At 38.6% G+C, this 23872-nt stretch overlaps 3 protein-coding genes across 22 annotated transcripts in view; 2 read left to right on the top strand and 1 right to left on the bottom strand.

The window, feature by feature from the left end:
• Positions 1–23872, top strand: part of LOC128260272 (eye-specific diacylglycerol kinase) — a 130594-nt gene that overhangs the window by 74793 nt on the left and 31929 nt on the right. For 9 of the 20 annotated variants that reach the window (XR_008268122.1, XR_008268123.1, XM_052993101.1 and 6 more), the window contains exons 2-3: positions 19258–20001; positions 20591–22077. The exons of 2 other annotated variants lie outside the window; for them this stretch is intronic. Coding sequence is in view for 16 of the 18 variants with exons in the window: in XM_052993101.1 (XP_052849061.1) it covers positions 19756–20001; positions 20591–22077 (1733 nt within the window). In the remaining 2 variants the exon portion in view is untranslated. Of the gene's footprint in view, positions 1–19257; positions 20011–20590; positions 22078–23872 lie in introns of all 20 variants that reach the window. 9 more of the 20 variants (XM_052993104.1, XM_052993094.1, XM_052993100.1 and 6 more) reach the window with 1 other exon arrangement.
• On the bottom strand, positions 927–1985 carry LOC128260285 (uncharacterized). Its single transcript, XM_052993149.1, has 2 exons — positions 1838–1985; positions 927–1451 (listed from the first exon to the last, which is right to left on the bottom strand). The coding sequence occupies exons 1-2, from the start codon at positions 1901–1903 to the stop codon at positions 927–929; spliced, it is 591 nt and encodes a 196-aa protein (XP_052849109.1). The 5' UTR covers positions 1904–1985.
• On the top strand, positions 2154–3006 carry LOC128260284 (uncharacterized). The gene has a single exon (XM_052993148.1). It carries the CDS (start codon positions 2263–2265, stop codon positions 2974–2976), a length of 714 nt encoding a protein of 237 aa, XP_052849108.1. The 5' UTR covers positions 2154–2262; the 3' UTR covers positions 2977–3006.

The following is a 23872-nucleotide window of genomic DNA, read 5'->3' as shown; positions in this document are numbered from 1 at the left end:
AATTTTTATTGAAAGTTACTGCTTGATTTTTGGCTACTGAAACTGTTTGTTTTGTGTTTGCAAATAATTATAGGAAAATGTATAGCTGGTTTTTCGGCTTAAACTTTAACTCTAGTGGATGTAGGCATTTTTTTAAGCCAATCATTTTAATTAGAAATTGTTTCGTGCAAACTAAAACCACTGTAACTAGCCTGCATCTTGAATAAATATCTCTCTTTGTGCTGATTTGCGGTTTCTGCCAGTTGCTTTATATATATACCATACATATATGTATATATATATTTGTATATAGTGTCGACCGTGGACATTCCCTCCCACATTTTTTTTCGCACTTAATTAAAAATCCTTCGCTGACGTGCGACACGCACGGTTTTAACCGCCTTAACCCCAGTTCAACCTCAACCTCAATCCCAACCAAAACACTCTGACAATTGAAACCTGCTTTATTCTGAACTTGTATTCAGCAGATTTACAACCGACGAGGGAAAAACATACTCGTGCACGGAAAGTTTGTTCTTCATCCACTTTAATTACTTATTTAATTATAAATTTAGAATCAGTAGTTAAAATGTCAAGGATTAGCTAAAAAAAAAATTATTGCCTTTCTATTAATTAAGTGTTAACTAATGTTCTTTAGGAAAATAATGTTTTCAATTTTGTATAAACTTGTAAGCGAATAGAAAATATTTTCAAAAATCAACTAATTTAATTTTTTGTTTTTTTAAACATGTTATTTGGTTAACATTCAGCTGAAAGCTTTCTTTAAATACTGCCCTAAACTTGTGCCTAATCAATTTGGATTACTCTAGAAACCCTAAACAAATAGAGTACATTACAAAAAAAAAAAAAAATACTATAAAATGTTAAAAAAATCTTAAATATGTTATAGCAATGCAAACGTAGGGTATGACATCCACTGAAAATCTTTAACAGGACTTATAGATAGTGGCATTGATCTCGTAGTGGCACAGAGCCCTCTTGATGACCTTGTCATTGGGATTCTGGGCGTAGACAGTGCCCTCCAGGGTGTAGAGTGTGTTCGGGTGGTACATGAACTTCAGGATCGCCGTTTCCGGCGGCACCTGGATGCGGTTCATCATGTATACGCCCGTTTTCAGGGGGCAGGCGAGACTCATGTTGCTGGCACCCTTAGCGAGCATCAGCTTGGCCACATTGTTCCAGGCGGAGACGTGGCGGATGTATTTCCAGAAATCGCAGGTTTTCATGGTCGAATTGTAGAGCGTTCGCGGCAGCTCCGCTCGAGTGGCGGATGCGGAGCTCCGCTTTCGCGGGTGCTGCAGGAGGACGAGATGCCATAGGGGAATGGCCACATCCTGGCGCACCGTGGTCACCGAGGACATCGAGTTGTTCTTCTCGAAAATGTTGATTTTCAGGCCATAGTTGGGCGTGTCCCAGGACTTAACGCCCACCAACTTCATCATGTAACAGTGCTATGACGGAAAACAGTTTAAAAGTTATGTACATAAAAAATGTTTTTCACTTTGAAGACTACTTTAAAAGAAATTAATAAAGTTATTATTTAAATCGGTTTTTTGCTTCCTCCATATTCTACAATGTACATACATTATTTACGTTTGATATATATTTTATGGAAAATATAATTTGAAATGTTAGTACTGTTATTTGTTTCCGCGAAATGGCACATCCATTATTTACAATTGTTATATGTATGTTTAATGGAAAATTGAATTTAAATTAAATTTTTTTCTTTTTAATTAACCGTTTTACACACTTTTTACTCTTTTCGTGAACTTAAAAAAAAACTTAAATTGCAACTTGCTTTGAAAAAAAAGTTCCAACTAAATCACCAAATCACCTGTTTGGTTAATTGCAGAAATCCGAATAATGATATGAAACCCAATAATTTTCGAATGAAACCCATATTGCAGGGAGCACGGTACACGAATAAATAACAAAACAGTAACTGTAGCAAAGTGATTTAGCCATTGCAGCTAATGATTATTCCCGTGATTTGTCACACCTCAATTGGATCAATTCGGCCAAAATGAAGGGGCTAATTGTTAAATAATTGTGGGAGCATAGTGGCGGGACTTATGTGCGACATTGAACGAAATTTAAACTTTTCGGTTAAACACCTGAAAAAAATGTTGAGGTTTCTGTCGAGAACCTTTGATTTATTGAAAATAGTAGGCTTGGAGTAAAATGTAGTCTTACAAAAATAAACTTACAACTTACAACTTGAAGAAAATAATAATATTTAATCTATCGAGATCGAGCAAAATGGGTGACCACACAGAGACGAATCAGAAACAGATGTCCGCCAAGGATGAGTATTTTGCCAAGCTGGCTAAGTGGGTCGAAGAAGCCAACAGAATCCAGACTTTCAATGCAATGATGTCCTACTACCTGTGGATGAACTATTTTCAGCAATTGGCGATTCCTCGTCCAGTGACCGTGAGGGAATCAGCTCCCTTGGTTGAGGAACCACAAGAACCACGTCCACGTCGAAATGTATTCGTGATGGCGCCCATGTGGAAACGTGTTGCAGCGGAAGCAATTGATAGGGGCTTAATTCTATACATGGTGATCATCATTGCACGTGTGGCATCCAGGATCTTTTTCGGCATCGGATCGCTGGACTCTTTCGGGCTGTTCAACGACCCCGTGATGCTGCTCATCCTATTCGAAATTCCTCGCTGCTGTATCGAGGCGCTGTGGTGCTTTGGTTACGATGGGCTCACTCCCGGAAAACTATTATTGGGTCTATGTGTCGTTGAGGGCGAGATCATAATTCCACTACAGCTGCGGCAGCACTTGGTTCTCATTACCCGGATTCAACCGCCCTCGCTGTCGAACTGCATCATTCGCGTCCTGGTCAAGAACCTCGTGCCGATATTTTTCCTACCCATGTTCCTCAGGGACAATCGCACTCCCCAAGATGTCCTGACCAAGACCGTTGTGTTGGAGCTCCGCGCACCAGTAGTTCTGGAATGATTTTCAAGCATATGCAAACGGATTGTTTGAATAAAGCTTTGTTAATCAATGTGCAAAAAGGTTGTTTTTCTTTTAGCTAACAATTTTTGAAATCTTACTAGTCCACATCCTATTATAAGTGGAATTGTTATGCAAGCGTACAATATAAATAGTTTGTAGTTTTTGTAAGGTAAAGGAATACATTTTTGTTTTACTTTAATTAAAAATCTTCAATTACTCTGAATGCAAATTGATTTAAGATAATAAATCAATTCCAAGAAATAATAATAATAAATAGGACTAGACTGCTTGCAATATTTTTTGGAAATATGTATTTAATCAATTTTAAGAACTCAATTGAACATTTTTAAATAAAGCTTCAATGTGTTGTGAGTCCTCAAAGTAGTCCTAGCAAACTGGTTTAAAGCTGACATTTTTTCGAACAAACTAAAGTTTTCTCTATGGAGTAATAGATAGCAAAACAATTCGGGGTTCTGTTTGTTTAGGCTGGGGTCCAGTGGAGGGAAAATATTTAATGTCCTACACCGTGTTGTCCCTTTGTTATGGTTAAAGTTATATTGTGTATCCGGCTAATTGCCTTTGGGTCTGTACATGTTCTTCCGGCCGCTTAAGCCTTTCATATTTGCACTATCTGGGCCAGCTTTCCATTACACTTTGTATATGGTAGCATATAGAACATTTCCCCGATTCGATTCGATTCGATTCGTTTCGATTCCGGCTTATTTGTTTGTTTGTTCTCGCTGCATGGCAGCAAAGGACCGAACAATGGATTGAAATCCACTTTTCACTTTTCACATTCCGATATCCTCACACAACACATCATCCTGGTGGCACTTCCCTTTGTCCTGACTCAATTCACTTTTTATAGTTGTATTTTCAGTTATTTACCAGCAAATATTTACATGGCATTGGCTTTTCCCGCTCCACAAACATATTTTCCAGGCATTTCGAGGCGTTTTCACGCTTTTATCCTTTGCCTCGCCTCACATCATCGCATCAGACTTCAATGCGATTTGAATGGCGGTGGAAAAGTTTTCCAACAAGCTTTCATCTCTTGTCTTTGTTTCAGTCTCCCATACTCTTAGTCGATTATATGGATGCCGTTGATATAACTGAATTTAATTATGAATCCTTTAACAGCTTATAGAAATTACAATTTTTTAAAAACAAACTCAGGAGGCAATATTATTTCGAGTTTTACTGCCCACACTATTATTATCCCTATTATATTTGCCACTGTACATTTCATCAACTTGTCTCTACATTTTCTTCTCTTTTTTTTTAAAGGGTCACCGCTTGATGGCCCACAACTTTATTCGTGGTGACCCCGACTTGGCTGAAAATGGGCCACAAAGCCATTTAGGAGTGTACAATTTGTCTATATCTCTTGTTTCTCGTCTTCTTGGCCTGTTTTGCTGCTGTTTGTTGCTGTGTTAGTTTGTTTGTTTGCTTTTTTTTTTTTGATTTGTGTCAATAGCTTTTTATGGGCTTTTAGTTGGACGATTGGCGGCTCGAACATTTTTTGTTGGTCGACGCTTTTTGCCGGAGAATTTCCTTTATGGAGATGGTGGTAGGGGGTGTGGTGGCAAATATTCTAAGCGCTTTTCACATTTCAAATGCACAAAGCCATTTCAGAGAGTTGAACAGCGAGTTCGTTTGCGGCTAAGGAAATGGCAACTTAAGTGTGCCCACACATTGGGAAAAAAAAGCCACAGTTCCCAGCAAAAATACGAAAACCTGAACACTATTATGTACTTTAAATATTTTTAAATCATCCAAAATACTTACTTTGAAATCTGTAATCTAAGGGATTAAAAATTGCAATATAAAACATTTTTTTTTGCTTATAAAACTTGTTTAACAATCGCAGTAGGATAAATAAATAAATAAATAAATATTGTTAAAGTAATTCAAATTTCGTTTCTTTTACATACATATCATTAAATAATGAAAACTGATTATGTTTACATTTTGCTTTAAATAACATCCACTTTTGTTGATTTTTTGTGATATTTTTTCTGAAAGATCTCTTGAATTTCAAAGACATTTCCGTGGGAAAATACCTAAGTGGTGACCAATTTTGCAGACATTTGCTCTCTGTGTGCCTGTTAGCTTCTAGCCTTGTTTGTCTCTTATCGTTGCACTGCATTGGGGGCCTTGAACGTTTTATGATTGCACTTTTCAGTAATAAAACAACGAGTGGGCGGTGAGTGGAGGTGGGAGTTGTGGATGCAACGCCCCCAGGCGCAGGATCCATGCTCCAGGACCATACCAATACCATTCTGCAATGCGACTTCACACCAAATGCTCGGCTGAAACTTTAATAACCCCAGACGAGGCCGACACTTGCAATAAACTGGCTGCTCGTCGTAAAAGCACAACACACACTCGCATGCCCACTCGTAAAAAACAGAAGTACTAAAAAAAAAAGTGGAAAAAAAAAAGTGGAAAATGTGAGGAAAGCCCGGGACACAGAGGATACGACGTCCTGACCAAAAGCTGTCAACGCGTCGCCATTGCAGCTCATAAACATGAGACCCCAGAACCAGATCCTTGCGCCCCTTTTCCTCCTTTTTCCTCATTTTCCTTCTACTCCAACCTCCCCCTGTCAGTTATAGTTTTGGACTATCGCATCACATTTATTTATTTCGCCGCCATTGCTGTGGCGTTATATGTGCTGTGGAAACACGCTGCCTTACACTTTATTGCCTGTCCTGCATAATTGTTGGGCTTATTATTGGATTTTGAATAACATTCCATAGACAGGACTCGACAGCCGTCCCGAGATGGACTTTCCGATGAGTTGGGTTTCTAAATGTATGTTAATCCTTGGAGAAACAAGAGCTATGGGGTGCGGTTTCCATTGTCCACTAATAAATAAATAAAGTTGATTAAAGATACCATATATAAAAAATCTAGCATGGTACAAATAACAATAACAAACTTTATGCCACTTTGAAATTTAAATATATAATTATTATTTTAAATTATTCATTTATTAAAAGATTTTTAGAATTTGAAAGTTTCTTGTCTCTAAATATCTAAATATCAAACTGTAACAACTTATTAACACTTTGGCATTGCTTTTACTTTTTATGAAATTTATTTAAAGTGCTTCTAAGAAATTTGACTAAACGTAATTAGTTCTCCAGGATCTAATCCAGGATTTAAAGAAAACTGAAACTGAAGTACAATTTGCAACTAAAACTTTCAAGAGCTTAATTAGATCTCAGCTTAAATTGCAATTTTCTTAGCAGTTAGTTATTAATCTCTGAAAAACTCATGGCCACGTTAGCAAGTTCATAATGGACAGTCAATTGTCTAAATTCCCTTGACATGCACAAATATTTACCAACACCCCCCCACCCAAATTCCCAGCTATCATAATCTACTCTTAAGCATTTGGTATTTCAACAATTATAATGTGCTCGGCACTCGCAAAATTGCGCATACGCCGCGTAGGTCAGTTAATAATGGACTTGCAGCAAAGCTGACCAAAATTCCCTTGACCACCGCCAAGACGAAACACAACTCATCAATCTCTGACAGACTTGGTGCCGGGTTTAGCCAATGCAAAACCCCCAGTCACCCAAACCCCAAGCCCAAGCCCTAGTAGAGTACTCGTAAATTTCATTTAATCACCCGGACTTTGGACTTCGGACTTGGGACTTGGGACCCCTGGATGGACTTTGATGTAGTACGCAAAAAAATATTAAACTCGAAAGGACCACCGTGCACGTGGCCATTAAATTGTCAGCCCTCATTCCATTGTCTTTCATACATATACATACATATTTTGTTGTTTTGTATGAAAATTTATTGGCAGTGCGACTGATGAGGCAGGAAGAGGTGGCAAATTGGGTCAACGGCAATAATAACAACGAGGTGCAACAGTTGGGGGCACGGGAACAGAACGGAACAGAAATGGAAATGGCGGCGCTGACACACCCAAGGTCACTCAGATGTGCGATATGAGGATGGGGATGGAGTAATGGAGATTCTTAGCTGGGGAAAACACAAAACAACTCACACACACACACACACACACACACACACACATACACACACAAACACATACACATACACACACAAACACAACATCCACATGACGGAAAGTGCAAATTTATGTTGGAATTAATTGCAACGAGCAGCGGGACAGGAGCAACAGCAACAGAAACTGAAACAGGAGGCACAGTCCGGTCGTGACTTTAATTAGCCGTAGAACGAGTACTCAAAACGAGCATTAACGAAATCAGTCAGCCGTGGGCAAAATTATGGGCTTGCTCTGATTTAAAGAACGTTCAAAAAAAAGCAGAAAGTTTACTGAAAAAACTCATTGAACTTAAAGGGAAATTTACAATTGAAATTTGTTTGTCGGATTTCCTTTAATAAAAAAAAAAAAGAATTTAAACAAATTTTTTGAAGAACTTAAATTTATTTAAGAACGTAACAACAATGAAAAATATACTCCAATGTTATCGGCATGTGAAAAATGTGACAATTTTATCCCAAAAGATAATAAAATAATGTAATCATTTCACTTTACAGTTGATTTTAATTATTATTCAAATTTGTGTGCCATACAGCAGTTGGAAAAAAAGGACTTTCTCTTGTTAATTCAATCAAAACCGATTTATATCGCCATTTTTGCCTAGCTAAGCTTACTCTTTATAATTGGAAAATAAAGCATGTCACTTTAAATGACCTCAAAAAAATTTATTCAAGCTGAAATAATTTCAGCAGGCAGCTAATTTCATTTGTGACTGCATCTTATGAACGAAAATGCATTTCGATTCTTTAAATGGAATTTCTACGAAATGTAATCAAATCGAGCAGAAATAATTTCAACTGACATTTTGCGTTATTTGTGATATCTTAATGGCATTGGCCATTTAATTCGAAAAACTTTTATTCAACCAGAAATAATTCGAACAGACAGTTTATTTCATTTGTTGTGCATCTTATGGGAAATGCACAACTAAATTTTACATTTTACAAAAATCGAAGTTCAGGACAAAATGTTGAATACAAATTCGGTACGAGCAATCAAGTAAAGAGTATAATAACTTTTAAATATATTAAACTAAATCAAGAAGTTATAACTTCTTGTTAATGTCATTATTCATATTTGTATAAGTCTTATTTCTAGCTTGTTACGTACGTTTTTTCTTCTTGTGTGAGAATATTGGCAAAGCGGTTATTGGGTATATAATTACGAATAATCGGTTTGCTGAATGTTCGCAGAGCTTCCTGTGTGCAAAAGAGCGTCATGAATAATTGACACGAATTAAAAATGCAATTGCCGTTTGCACTCGGAGGGTTGTTTTTGTTTTTCATTATTATTTTTTTTTTTGCTGACTTTGGCGGCATTCCGTCAGCCACATTTGTGTCATTTATTTGCTGTTTCATGCGTTATGTTTATTAATTCATTATAATTATTGCACACTCAGCCGGCTTGAAACGATATTCCCTGAGATCTCGAAGCTTTTAGTGCCCCCATGAATATTGCATATTCTCGGGCGCTGCACATTAAATGTGGGTGCGTAAAGCGAATTTAGAGCACAATTTCCACAGATTCCGATTTGACTGACGGCCGGAAGAGCGTAGGTTTATATCCAAGTGCGAATGATGCGTGTGGGCAGGTAATTTCAGGCGGAAAATTAACATCCCAAGAAGGGGAAATGCCGATGGAAAACGATGGCTCTGGCATCCACTTCATCCTACTTTGACATCCTGTCCATTAACAACACGGCCAAATGTAGCTGCATATTTGAGCAGCATATTGTTTGGCCACTGTGCCAATAATACCCATTCATCAATTTTTTGGTGAACAACATTCCAGTCTTGCATTTCCAGTCACTAAATGACTGCATTTTTAAGTATTCTATTGTTGTTAGCAATGATTAAATTTTAATCGTCTCAGTTGATACTCATACGCTTCTATTAAAAACAATTGGATCGCATGTTTTATTTTTTTCGACAGCAAAAGGGAGTTTTAATTGTGATTATTGTCTGTTTGCATATAAATATTTTAGTAAGTTATTTAATTAACGCACTACACAACTATGTATAACACTTTTAATGGAATTTGAGATTACTATTTACCACGATTGAGTCTTTTACGGATTTTTCCGTATTAATTGTTTATATCTTCCTTAATACATAGTTTGAATTTTTTTTAATTAGTAAATAATATCTAATTTATTTAAATAAATTGAAATGGAATTTTTTGGAAATTGTTCATAACTATCTTTCCAATGAGTGGTTAAAAATTAGTTTTTTAAACCATTTTATATAAAATAAGGAAAGGAAAATCTAGCTGCGTCCATTAAATTAGATATTTTAACACAGATTACCAAATAATTATGAGCAACAAAAAATAGTATAAACTAAACGACTGGCGCAAATAAACTGGCGCAGTTTTCGGCAACTTTGGGCCCTTGTAACCCTTAAAATGGATGATCCCAACCGGCAAGAATTATTTGCCAATCAATTCCTCATTCGCACCGACAACTTTGCATCCATTCTCAAATGAATTACAACTCAATTGCGTCGCCACACTCCAAGTGTCACCCCATGATTCATTTGCCTGTTGCTTCTGCTTTCACCCACAATCTGCCACTTTCACCCACTCCCCCTTTCTGTCAAGGCCGCACACACTCACACATGTGTAACTGATACATTTATTCAAGTGCTGAAAATAAATAATACGACGAGGCACAAAACCAAAAAAAAAAAACAAAAAAGCTAGGGAAAACTGAAATGGAAACTGAAAAGTTGGCGCCCAAGTTGAGGGGCATAAATTTGCGGCGTGCTTAGTGTTTAGTCAGCTAACTTTTTGCAGCCACTGTCCCAAGGACATTTGCCAAAGTTGGCCAACTGAAACAAATGGCAACAAATTGTAAATAAATAAAAGTTTTTCGGCCACTCGGGGCTGCATACATAAATCCCATTGAATAACGGTGATCAATTTCGGAGTTGTGCGCCGTGCCGGACAAAGTTTTTTCCAGCAGTGTACACATACAGCTGAGGTCGTCTCAATAGCATCGCTATTTGTTTTATTAAAATGTAATTTATTAACTTTTACAGTCGTTGTCACTTTAAAAGAAGATTATAAAAGGAATAAAAAACAAAACTAAGGAAATCTCTAAAACATTTTACACTAAAAGTCAAGAATTGAAATCAACAGCAGTTAAAAGAATACTAAATTACATTTTATGCAAGTATAGCTTAAAAAAAAGATATAAAAAGATTTTAGGTATTAGATTTATCACCTCATTTGTACACTGTGCAACATAATTTGCAATTAGATTGTCTCTGCCGTAGACTCTGAAACTCGATGTAGAACTTGATTATGCTACCGAAACGGTTTTGTTTATGTTTATGGAAATTGTTTTCCTCCAGCTTGTCCTCTTTTCTCCGAGTATCCAGCATCCAGTAGTTAGCCCCATGGCAGGATTATCCCCCAGTTTATGCGCTTAATTGTTGTTTGCCTTTCGCTCGGCTCCTGCGTTCGACTTCGGGCCCAGTTACTTGTCATTTGGGCCAGACTTCTTGTCGTTGTTGGTGTTTCTGTTTCTGGTGTTATTGTTACGGCTGTTATTGCATGTCAGTGTCGAAGGGGGACTTCCAATATTCCCACACTCGGTGACAAAAAAACAGACAACGTCGAAAGTGTTTGCTGCCATTCTGTTTTTGGACAAGTTAATCAGATATCAGATCAATTGGGTTTCAATGGGCCGGTTTGCTTGCGACCAAAATTGAAATGTTAAACCCTGCAAGGAATTTGCTTGTATTTTTGCAATGACAGTGACTTTTGTCTTAGAACACCATAACGAATTTATGTTAAGGCAATGGTAATTGTCAATGGATCAAAATGATAAAGTTTAAATTTTAATTGCCAATTTAATCTTCTACACAATTAATAAAAAATGTTACTTTGCTTAAAAACGAATAAATCTAAAAGCTAATGCAGCAAGTTTTCAATCTATTAAAAAATTAATATTCATATTGCTTTTTTTTTGTATATAACTAGAGTAAAACTCTTTACTAGTATTAATAAATAATTAAATAATTTTCATGCAAGTATAATGTCATTGAATTGTTTTTATAAAAATCCTAAATACATAAATAAAACAAAAAATTACAAGAAAACCCTGTTGTTGAAAAATTAAAAGAATTAAAGTTGTATTTCAAAATTATCAAATTGAGTAGTTATTGTATTTTAATTAATTATAATATTAAAATTTCCTGCCTTTAGTACTTTGTTTTGCATATACTTGTTCTTTTACTCTCATATTTTAAGTTTTCGAATCAAGATTGTAGAATATAGATTATAGTATTTGGTTTTGCATATGCTCGTATTTCTCGGAGTCCAGCGTCAGCATTAATCTTGTCTTTATCCAAGCTAACTGAAAACTTTCGCAATTGAAAGAGACTTGGCTAATGAGTGGGGACACAGAGATTATGCTAACAAGTTTCAGACCAACGCACTGCTCTGTGTGTGCCGAAAACTTGTGGCAACTAAAGCCCCTGTCGAGCACTCATTATCACTTCCCCATGCGAACTATATGCTATTTGTATTTCTGTTTGTATTTGTCCTGGTTATATATCCAAATACAAAAACAAATGTGTGTGAGTGGAGGATGCTGGCTGGCATTCCTTTTGTGTGTTAATGGAAAAAGTTAGAAGGCCCCGGACGGAGTTGGATGCTGTTGATTGCATACGCTGTTGGGTCTTGCCATAGATATTACTTTACAATAAACTGCAGGCCATTGTTGTGAGAAGCGAGAGAAAGGGCATCTCCCGTCCATAAAGTCCCTGCAAATGCAACACCGAGCCTTTCATGCTATGAATGTGGTCATGTTTAGCCCAAACTGTTTGCTACTTCCATTGAAATCATCTAGCCCGGCCAGATAATGAGCATAATGTGCATTGAGCGAGAATTCGAAGTAGTCAATATAGACAGACTCATCAACATAAACTGTAAGTTGCACTATTGTGTTGCTATAAGCTGGCAGCCAAATAGGGTTCTGGGGGAGTCTGCACATTTATATTAGGTTTCTTAAGACAAAAACCAGTGGTATTTGGCCAGCTCTCAAGGCAAAATTAATTTCAAGGGGACTTACTATTATAATGTATTAATTCGATAATTAGCTTTATAAAAAAATAATAACCAAATAAATAATAATAAAAATAAAATATTGTAGTTAAGTTTCTTGCCATTATAATCATATTTAAATTTTTTAAGTATTATAATTCAATGAATTTAATACTTGCCTTTATAATAATTTTATAATTTTTTAAGTTTTACAATTCAATGAATTATTATACTCATTTGCCAGACCATTTAAAATTTGTCTTGTTGAAGGTCCCGCGTTGATAGTGTCAAAGTAATGCAATTGACTAGATGAGGCATAGCCGCTTTTTAAAAAATATTCACATTTTTCGGTCGATAACTGGCTCGATCCGCTGTGCTCTCAGCTATTCCGACATCTTGCCAAATTCATTATTTGTCTAATTGCAGACACTTGAGGGCACTTAAAAAAATATTAAAACTATATTGATTTTCGAACCGCTCGAGTTGAAAATTGACGAGCAACTGAGCCCGATTTCTAACTAAGCGAATGGAAATTTCTTCACTTGCTTACCGTTTTGGAGGCGTTGACGTCGGGGAAATGGGAAAAGGGGCACTGTTTTTTGTTCAAGCTGCTTAAAAATTGATTAGCACCTGGCCCATAACAAGTTTCAAATTACCAGGAGGCGTCTAACTGCCATCGCTGATTTCAGCGATTCCACTCTTCGAATCCCAACGTGTTGTTATGTGCTTAGTTGCTTAGCACATTATTCTATTTTATTTTTAGGGCCCTGAAATGGGGATGGGGGGCTGACCATGTCCGTGAGCTGAAAGAAAATCCATTCATGCATTGATGGAGATTACAGATTTTGGAGGCATGATCCGCAACTTGAAGAGTTGGCCAAACTTCTGCGGAATTTGATTTGAGCTATAGCTTGTTCCTCAAAGTTATTACTTAAAGGCCTTTATTTTTTTTTTTAATTAAATTTAGCAACTAGATTTGTTGTTCAGGTTTGGAGAACTTAAGATTAAAGGTTATTTATAAATCAGTGTTTAAATTCAATGTAACCAAAAATGTTTATATCTACTATTTAATCATACATTTTATTGGGTAATGATATTCCAGGGTAGAAATTTGTTCGTTTGTCGTCACAAACACAAAACAACCAGCACAACAATCTCGTTTATTGAGACAAGTTTTTAGCGTATTTTGTCCTTGTTTGCTCTCTTTTTAACCCCAACCGTTTTTTTTTACCAGCCGCATGTTAAATGCCCTAATTTCCCGGCCACTTTATGTTGACTTTGAGTAGGTCTGCCGTTGCCTTAGCACCTTGGTGCGATTTGGCCAGAGTCGGGCATTATCCCCCTCGAATTCCCCATAGCCCCGCACACCCCTTATGCTTGGAAAAGTCAACGAGCTGTGGCCTGTCAGTGTGTGCTGACATAATTGCAAGTGGATATCAAATATTGCCCCTCGATTCCTATGGCTAATGTCGTCTGTTCGGTTCGAGAGGCTGTCAGGGGCAGGCGGACCAAAATGGGCGTGGCAGCAAGGTCATTCGGGCGGCAAACATTGGGGCGGGGCTGTTGCCATGGCGAAAGAACAGTGCTGCCAGCGGGCCGTTAAAAAAAAAACTAAAAAGATCAATAACAAATAAAAACAAACAAAAAAAATTAGAAAGATTCCTGATCAAAAATAATTAGTTTATTAGGCAATAAAAAACAAGTTAAAACATTATCATTTTAAGGTCTAAAATTTTTTGGTTTAAAATCAAATTTTTACAGATTTTTTTAGTCACAGGCAAAAAACGCGTTTTTTCTACAAACCTGATTCATTAGATTCACTTTCTGGTTTATTTAAAAAAGAAAATATTTCTTTTATGATAAAAGATTTATAACAGAAAAGGACCGTTCATAAATAGACAGATAAGTCTGAAAAAAAGGCAAAACTGGCAGCACTGGAGGAGAAGCCACCACATAACCAATGACACACAAATCGAATCGAATACTCAAAAATCCATTTCAACAGAGTGTCAAAGATGTCAGGTCAGGAGGTCAGAGGTTGCGAAAAGTGCAGAACCACGCGATTTGATTTTATATGTGGTGTGTTTCGTGAGTCCAAAATGGGGAAAAACTAAGAAATACATTTCAAGTCAATGAGTTTGACTATGCTTACAAATAACATACGTGCACTACATTTCCCAAATTAATTTTAAACCTTAAAAAAGTGCTTTTGCTTATTCCGGAATTCAGCGAATTTTGTATCATAAATAATCCAATATAAGTTATATATGCAAATCATAAAAACAAATTTAGCACAATGAAGTGTTTTGTTTTTACATTCCGTTGCACTTTAAAAACAAATGTTAAGGGGTCGTAAATATATTCCATAACTTAAAGTCGTTTTACTAAAAATAAATAATATATTATTATAAATTATTAACTCAAGACCTGTTTATTCAGATTGATAATGTCAGTCTTTTTTGTTTGCTGCCCCTTGCAATACTATATAATGAGTAAATAATTTATTGTAATTTCGTCGGGTAATTGAGAACATTTTCAAAATATACTGTGCATTTACACAGTTTTCCTGGCACGCCCATCAATCCGCCTGCCGCCTCTTTCTCATTTCTTGTCTGTCACTTTTGATAATTGCATGGCGCGTTTTACACGCGACTTGAGCGCGATTTTTATACATTTCGATCACACGCAGACTCTCGCATACATGTACATATGTACATACGCACACACACACAAGTGCAAGGGTCTATCGATGGCATATCCTTACAAGGATTTGCACTTAACCTGCTCCACTTGCAGAGCAACTCGGCATCGATTGAGATTGCAGGGAAATGCGAGGAAAACTGTGAGAAAAGCCGTCGAGAAGCGAACAAAAAACGGCTGCTCAAGTGGAAGCAGTCGCTCAAGTTGGAAACCCTTTTTTGTGTGTGTTTGTATGTGCTTTTATGGGTTTTTCATTATTTTTTGTTTTTCCTGCGACCTGCTGACGTCACTATTGACCCACTTGCAAACCGAATCGAATTTGCATTCAAAGTGCCAGCCAAGTGAGATGCCAAAGATGAAGATGCGCATTGGGAAAAGTTGTCACATAACTCAGTGATATCTATTTTCAAAGAAGAAACATGACAATTATTAAATATATTTAATCATACATTTAAAAGCAAAGGGTATTTTTTTAATGGCTTGTCTGTTATATTTTGAATAACTTGTAAAATATATACATATTAATGTAACCCTTCACTGAGTAAAGTGTAATTACTAAATTGTCCAAAAGCTTAAAGTATAAATAAAAAAGGTATTTTTAGTAAATACATATTTATGGAAATTTTAAAATTCAATAAATGTTTACTTTACTTGATCAGTGGTTGGCCAAAAACGAGACGAAATAAATGTAAGCCAAACCCTCTGCTCACTTTTCAATCTCCGAGTCCCGAATCCTTTGCCATTGATAAATATGCCAAATCATTGGGCACGTCCTTAGACTCCCGATCAGATTCCCAGGACACGTGCATCAACTCCGACCCTCCGAAAGCAAAACAGTGCAAAGAAAAGAGGAGAAAATTAACCCAGAATAACAGAAAAAAGGTTGGGGTGTAAAGCAAAAGTTTTTCCATTCACTTTTCGTTTTGTTTGCCAAGTTATTTTGACAAAATTTATTTAAATATTCTGCCGAATTTCCTGGAACACTTTGCTACTCGGCAGCGTTCTTCTCGATAAAGTTTTCGCATCCGTTGGCGCCAAAACGCTTCGCGTTAAATAATTTCCCCAACACTCATTAAGTGCAACAAAAACACTTCTCGTCTCCTTTCTGGCAGCGACAAATGGCAGCAAATTATGATGCTGCTCCCAAGTTATTCTGCCGAAAAGGAAAACCGAACCCAACCCAAGCTCGATTCGAATCCTTACACATACCCACACCCCCATCAAGCGTAAACTCTTCTCCGCTTCAACCAATTTCTCTTTTTGGCTCGTTTTTTTTTTCGACAACTTTTCCTTCTGCCAACAATTAATTGAAATTAACATATTTTTCTTTTTTTATTTGAGACAACTTCCCGCCCTCCCCTCATCCTTGACCGCAGTTGCACGCCTGACTAACTTAATTTACCCCAGTTTTCCTCCTCCGCGAAAATTAAAATGCCGCGGATTAACTTTCAGCGTCTGAGCCAGGCAAAAAAAAAAAAAAAAAAAAACGAAAAAGGGGGAAAGTAAGCTATTCGGACCAATTAAATTCTTGGCGAAAGTTAATAAACTTATTTTTCGCAGAAATTCTAAATTTCACTAGTACCCAACTTCGATTTCTAATTGGTCAGGTGAGCAACTCTCCCATTAAATTTAGTTCCGGGAAATGTTGTATTCGGATTAAAGTAATGTGCATTTCATTTGATCCAATAGATCCAAATTCTCTTTGGCAAAAGTATAAGCATTTTTTTATTTTGATTTAACATTTTACTTCCCCATGATTTTTCTATTCTTAAAACAAAAAGTGGAGTATTTACTGGTAAATTAACGATATGGCATTTCAAAGGTTAAATAAATGAAGCAACTTTTCTTTAGTTTCCAAACTGCTTATTAACATACAAAAGACGCATAAAATAACCATATTAAATAGCCGTAAATTTAGCTCATCAATGGCACATGGCTTTTTTTCGTTGGGAACTTTTAAGACAAATTGCAGGTTAAAAGGGGGGTCCAAATTAATTTTACACAAATGTTTATGGCCTGCAAGTGAAGCGCTTGCTTTTTTGTGGGCACCTTTAATGAGCCAGACTCAAAGGCAGGGGCGCCGCAGCCAAGGGGGATTTCCCAATGCCCAGCCAGAGAATGAATAAGGGCCAGGGGAAATGGGAATGGGGGGAGAAGATCTGGGGGTTCTTTCAGTCACATTCCTCATACGCCACCGATTCCCCAGATGCTCCATTTGCAGCGCTTTGAGTTCCAGTACACATATATATTGTATATATATATATATATATATATATATATATTGTATTGTTGTTGTTGCTCCTCGTTGGGCCTTGCCTTTATGAAAAATTATACAAAACTTTTTACTTAGTGCCACGCGGGCTCTGAACAATTACGAGGCCATCAGGGAAGTTGAAGGCACAAGGCAGCAGGCAGTCGGGTCAAGTCAAGGGGTCGGCAAATAAATAACGTGTTTGTAATAAGCCAGTGTACAGTATATATATATATATATATGTGTGTGTGCTCGTTTATATTTGACTTGGCCCCTTAAACGATGCAGAAAGTTAAAAGAGAATGGTGAATGGTGAATAGATGTGGTAAAATGGGAGGCCTTCCTCCAATTGAAAATGGTTTCCCATTCGAATGCTGGCTTATCGCTGCCGAAGAACAATCTGTCAGTTTTCCACTAATTAACTGAGTGGCGAACAATGTCCAAGATTTATGCGCATTTTTCTTGGCTAAAATTTACTTAATTACAAAGCAGTCCCTTTCTACCAACAATCTCGCCACTCAACAGGCATAAATCAGGGCAATTGTTTAAGAAACTTTGCCACTCTACTGAACATTCTGAAAAGTTTTTAGGCTTTTACCGACAAGCTCGTCTTTAAACAGGCCGTTTTCTTTGGCTTATTTAAATATGTACTTGTTTTTAAAGGGCTGTTAAAGAGTTGAACGTTTGGAAAACAAGGCAAAATGTGTGACTAGAAAAATTCAAGACCTCTAGAATGTGATTGAATTTGTATTTATTTTTCTACTATTTAGTACCATAAGCATTAGTTAAAACTTCTAAACTGAACACTTTATTTGTGATGCATATTTAGTTATTTATGTTTGATCTTTTTGGGGACAGCCGGAAAGTAGGCCACACTGTTTAAGTGCTGTTCCAATTGAGAATTCTCAGTGCCAAAGTAGGCTTTGGCTGCGCATTCAATGCATTTGCATTCCATTTCCAATTAAATCTCTGTTACTCTGGGCTTTCTCCTCCCAGTTTCCCATTTTAATTACGCACTTTGGCAAATTCTTTGAGACTCGCAAACGCCATTCCATGCCGTCACCTGGCAAACTTTCGGCATTTCTATGGAATTCAATTTCAAAGCCATATCATTTTCATTTAATTTCACGCTTTCAATTTGCGACCCACACAAACAGAGGCGCCGCTCTTTGTCCGGCCGCATCCCTTTTTTAGCCCGCCCCTCCACTCACCCACTGATGTGTGTGGGTACATCAGCCCCTTCGACCCCGATGACCCTCTTTTTTACCCGGTGACCCCGCCATCAGAGGAGTTGTGCGGCACATGCCAAAGGTATGCCATAATGGATTTTTTGCCGTTGTTTTCCTTCAGCCACCTATTGTCTGCAAAACGAAACCACCGCCCCGTCGCATTTCGCCCCATTTCCCCTATTTTCATCCGTTTTCCAGCCCGGAATCAAACCGAACCGTTAGCGAACCGCATCGCCCGTCAATTTAGCACTTTCCACTAAACACACGTGCCTCGGTATGCTTTTGGAATGGTTTGGAATGGAATAGAAAACCAAACAAAAAAAAGATGAACAAGTGTTCAAAACAAAACTTCTTCTTACGGCAAACAAGAATATACATGACCAGGTCAAAGGGCATCGTAAAGACATCGAATCTGATTGCCCTTTAAATTTATTGATAAGTGATAATTTAATAGTATGTATGTTAAATATTCAAAATTTTTCTAAATTTAGAATTCTATTAAGTAGGAAAACCAAATTTAAAAAATTAATGCTTCAATGGAAATGCAGTCAAACAGTCCCAAAGAGCAGTATAGGTATACAAATCTTTTATAACGATAACAAAGGTGGGCGATATTTTGCTTTTTTTTTATCCCTCGCACAGGCAGCAGTTCTTTAAAAAAAAAACTTCAAACAAACAATTTTTAGCCCCGTTGGCAATAAAAGGATTTTCCAATTTACAAAAAACCTTCGATGCAAGGGCTTTTGTGCGAGTGACTGAGTGTGTGCGTTTGAGACTTTCACGAAATTGGTCAGCAAAAATTTGTTTGGCGTGTAAATTGAGCAGTTTTTTTTGCAGCCATTGTTTAAGTTTCGGGGAAAGGAAAAGTGTGGAAAATTGTTTTTTAATCATTTAACTAACGTAATCAATTCTCCCATTTCTCTCTCTCTCTCTCTCTCTCTCTCTCTCTCTCTCTTCCTCTTTCTCTTTTTTCTGGGTCCTTTGTAAATTGCCATTCACAGCGCAAAACTTTTGATTAATTAAAAGTAAAACAAAAAGCCGAGAGCCAACCAAGAACTGGCTTCTGGCGTTAACCAACAATCACAACGAGAGTCCTGAAACTCACCAACAATTAAAACAAAAACTTCTCCTCCAGGAAGCTAGAGCAACAACAACAAAAAAAAAAAAAAGCAAAACAAAAAGAAACAAAAATCATCTTTGACAGAACATCAACATCGAAATGGAATTGGCCTTTAGAATTGTCAATCCGCAGTTAGCCACCTACAAAAACAACTATATCAGCAACATTCACACCAGCAATAGCAAACTAATCGCGAGCAGTAGCAGCAATTGCCACATCAGCAACAATAACGACGAGAACAACAATCCAAACACCAACAGCGACAACAATTTAACAACGATCAAAACAGCAGCTAGAGCAGCAGCTGCAACAACCACAGGCAACAACCAATTCTCAGCAGCAGCAACTTGCAACAATTTTGCAGCAACATCCAAGCGAAATGCAGCAGCAACAACCGTCCATCGACCAGCTGCACGAGCCCACAGCTTCGAACAGCAATTCGGCAACAACTAAGTCGGCAGCGACAACAACGACAACGACAACGTCAACAACCAACAATTTCCACCAGCAACTGCAAGCAACAACGGCAGCAACCATGCAACGTCTACGAACAACCTTCACGCGATCGCGCACTCCGACCGGTGCCGAAATGAAGATGCAAAACAGCCTGGAGGTGCCCAAGCAGGTAAAAAAGGTGCTTAATCGATTTATTCCGATGTTACCCATCGACTGTTTGTTGTTGCCTGCGGCATGCAGATTCGGATTGTTCCCGTTGTCTTGGTTTGTCTTCAACTGACTTTTTTTTTACTTTTTGTTTTACTTACCATTATGGTTTACTAGTGAATTTTAAACTGAAATATTTCCCACATAGGGCGCCAATAATAAAATACCTTTATATTTTTAACCTCGTTTTGTCATTTCGCTGTCTTTGACGTTTTGTTAAAAATGTTTAAATGCAAGTGCATTAATATAGTTATCGGATCGAAAACAAGAGATAGCTTTGCAGTTATGTGTTTTGCATGTGTTAATTCAGTTCCGTTGGCATGCACACGTTGGAAGCCCCTTTTCAATGTTTATTTCTTTTATTGATCAATAAATTTGGAAAGTTTAATGTTACCCTTCTGTTGTGTCTTGCATGTGTTACTTTCTATGACTTTTGATTAGTTACTTGTTGACGTGTGCTAGTTATGTTTGTTTCGCATGCCCCACGTTGGGCGCCACTGAAAAAGTGACCTATCTTTGACCCCCGTGACCAACCGCTTTGCACGTTGCAGGTGCGCTCGGCCTCCTTCGACGAAATGCAACTGGAGTCGCAGCGTGCCTCCTCCAGCCTGCTCAAGCAGCAGTCCTCGTCCTCAGCCTCGGCGGATGAACGCTCCTCGGAGGCCGGCTTCCTGCAGGTCCCGTTGGCGGCCCATCAACAACGATCCCATAGCTTCGATTCGGCAACAGCCTCGGGCGGCAGCGATGACTCCGGCACCTTTCTGGAGGTGCCCCGCCGACTGAGGACAGCTCGCCGCAGCTCGTCCACCAAGACACCGCCGCCGTGCATCCATTGTCTCTATTTGGAGGAGTACGAGCGTCTGATGACAGACGAGCAGCGCTACTTTATCGATCATCGCGAGCTGTCGGCGCTCAGCTATAGCAACACCAGTTCGGAGGCCAGTGAGGATGAGGAGGCAGGGGATGGTCATCACCATGGCGATGGTGAGGAGGAGGGCAGCACGGCCATTGAGGATGCCGAGGAGGAGACCACTGAGGCGGCCACCGAGGAGGCGGATGAGGACCCCAGGACCGAAGTGGAGTCCGAGCACGATCACGATCCGGATGACGATGCCGCCCTGGAAATGGACATTCGCATTGGCAACATGAGCCAGGGCAGCAGCATCGAGGAGTCGCGGGCCCGTCTCCCGCGGCAAATGCGACGCCACACCATCGGCAGCAGCTCGGTGACCTCGGCCTCCGAGGACGAGGGTCTCGAGGGATCGGACAATGGATCACCGCACTTTGGCAACACCCTGTTGCCACCACAACCGGCCACCCCATGCGGCATTACATTTACGCTCAGTCCAACCAACGGCGACTATCCATCGCCGCCGCATCTACCCCTGGATCCCGGTTCGCCGCCCATGTCGCCCTGCTCTTCCGTCTCCGTCTCCGTCTCCGCCTCGGGAAGATTGCCCGTCCTGGGCCCGACCATTGCCACGCCCTGCTCCGCGGCCGATGCCGAGGATGCCGGTGCCGCCATGGGCGGTCTTCCGGTGCGGGCCAGACGTCGCTCGATTTCGCGACAGGAGGCGATCTTTGTGGAGCCCACCGGCAACTCGCTGGAGAATGTCTCGCACGAGGAGGTGGACAACAGCAACACCAATACCAACACCAACACCAAGTCGTCGGTGGACACGGCCGACTCGCTCGACGAGGCCTCGACCATGGCCACATGTGGCTCACCCGGCGCCGTCGGCGGAGCAGGTGCCTCGTCCAGTGGTAGTCATCACAACGCCTTCGTTGTGCGGGACATCTACTTGATGGTGCCCGATCTGAAGCGGGATCGCGCCGCCTCCGTGGATTCGTGCTTCACGAAACTCTCGTCGAACGCCAAATCGGAGGAGCTGCAGCCGAGTGCCGACGGATGTTTCCTTACCGTGCCGAACATCAACGCAACCAGATCGCGGTCCGTGGACATCGTGCTGCCCACCGACGAGCAGGCCAGGTACAAGGCCTTATCCATGACCGGATCCACCGTCACCTACGCAGATGGGTATGTACCATAGGAATCTAATTGATGTGCATGTGGCCACAAGATACAGATTCAGATTGTTTTAAATATTTATTTCCTGTGTTTTCTGGTTTCTTTAGAAACATAAAGAAACAAGCCCTTAATTTAAGCAACACTGCCTATATATCATATAATTTTAACAACAGAAACAATTTTTTTTACTTTTGAATATCTAACAACACTAATACCTTTTACATATACTTTTAGTTATTTATTTAAATATTTACAATACAAATGTGATGCAACATGATAATTTAGGTACTATATTCGTTTAAAAGGTATTTTGTTTTGTAACTTCTTATGAATGAGAAATTGTAATATTTAAAACTTTGTATTTGGGGACATTTTCAGCCGTTCTTTTTATTTATATTTATTTCAACCTTATCCATTATTTGGTTAGGTAAAATGTTAATATTGAAAGGGAGCAACTAGTGTTAAACGTATGTTGGAGTTCACCCAAGGGTTTTAAGCCTTGCCCTACATGGCATACACCAATTTAGCCGGCAGTTTGCTTTGACTTGGGCGAAAAAAAAAAGAAAACCTGGCCCTTCTTTATTGTTTACTTTCGGTTTTACTTTGCCAGAGATTTAAGGTTCCTCCACCTCCTAAACTTCCAAATCCCCTCCTAAATTGGGTGGCTATTTTTAGAGCGGCCAACTTTTAAATTGACTCATTAAAACGAGCTTAACACGTGGCCCTGGTAAGGATTTTGGGATCAGCAGAGGGACAAAGGACTGGAGATGCAAACGCAGGGTCATAATTGCGGCCGTTTTGTTTAAATCATTTTTTGACTCGGATCTGGAATCCAGTATCCCATATACGTTACCAACTTGACCTGCGTGTGTGACACGTGTGCCTTTTTTAGGTGTCCAGTTGTGTAGGGCAGTGGACCAAGCCCCGTCGACTAAAGCCTAATTAGAGACGAAGGCTTCGGCTGCCGCTCACTGCCTCTATTTCGCCCCTGGCAATTCATAATTCTCGCCAAGTTGGACCAAAGCGTGCCGTATGCCAACCCTCGGCTTGAATAAATTATGGGAGGCCGCACGAAAAAATGAAGCCAGTTGGGAGGGTCGAAAACAAGGAGTACTGAGTACAGAGTACAGAGACTTTAAATGCCCTTCAAATAAATCATGAGACTTATTAAAGAGTATTAAGGAACATTAAAATCTTTCATTTTATTTGCTTCTGATAATCACAAGGTTATCTAATGCCGGGCTGCATAACTAAGGTCAATAAGTCCAAAACTTTTCGGATATCTTTTTCATATTTATTATATTTACAATTACATATAATTTTTTATTATTATTTCAAACATTTAAATAGGCGTTAATATTTAAAACCGATAAAAACTAGTCGAGCCTGATACAAACATAGAACAGCATCAGTTTTATAAATAATAATCTGATTTTAAATAAACAACTTTATTAATTTACTCAACTAGAATTTTTATAATATTATATTATTTTTTCTGGTTCCCCAAACATAAAAAAACAAATGTTTTTAAAAAATAAATATAGAATTTAAAATTAAAAATTTTAATTTACTTAAGTATTGTTATTATTATTTTCTGGTTTCCCAAACATTATAATTGTTATTTTCTTTTGCTACGTTTGACATCAAAATTAGTATGCCCACTGTCAGGGAAGTTAAATTGGCTCAGCGAACCGATTTCCTTGAATTACACCAAATGCCGCTCATAAATAATATTCAAACAAAGTGTCCCGTGTCCGTTGTCCGTTGTCCTTTGTCCGTTTGTCGTTGTCGGTTGTCCGCGTAT

The sequence above is a fragment of the Drosophila gunungcola genome (assembly GCF_025200985.1).
Source record: "Drosophila gunungcola strain Sukarami chromosome X unlocalized genomic scaffold, Dgunungcola_SK_2 000021F, whole genome shotgun sequence".
Lineage (NCBI taxonomy): Eukaryota > Metazoa > Arthropoda > Insecta > Diptera > Drosophilidae > Drosophila > Drosophila gunungcola.
The sequence above is the reverse complement of the archived record's forward strand: the minus strand, read 5'-3'. Positions and strand labels throughout refer to the sequence as shown.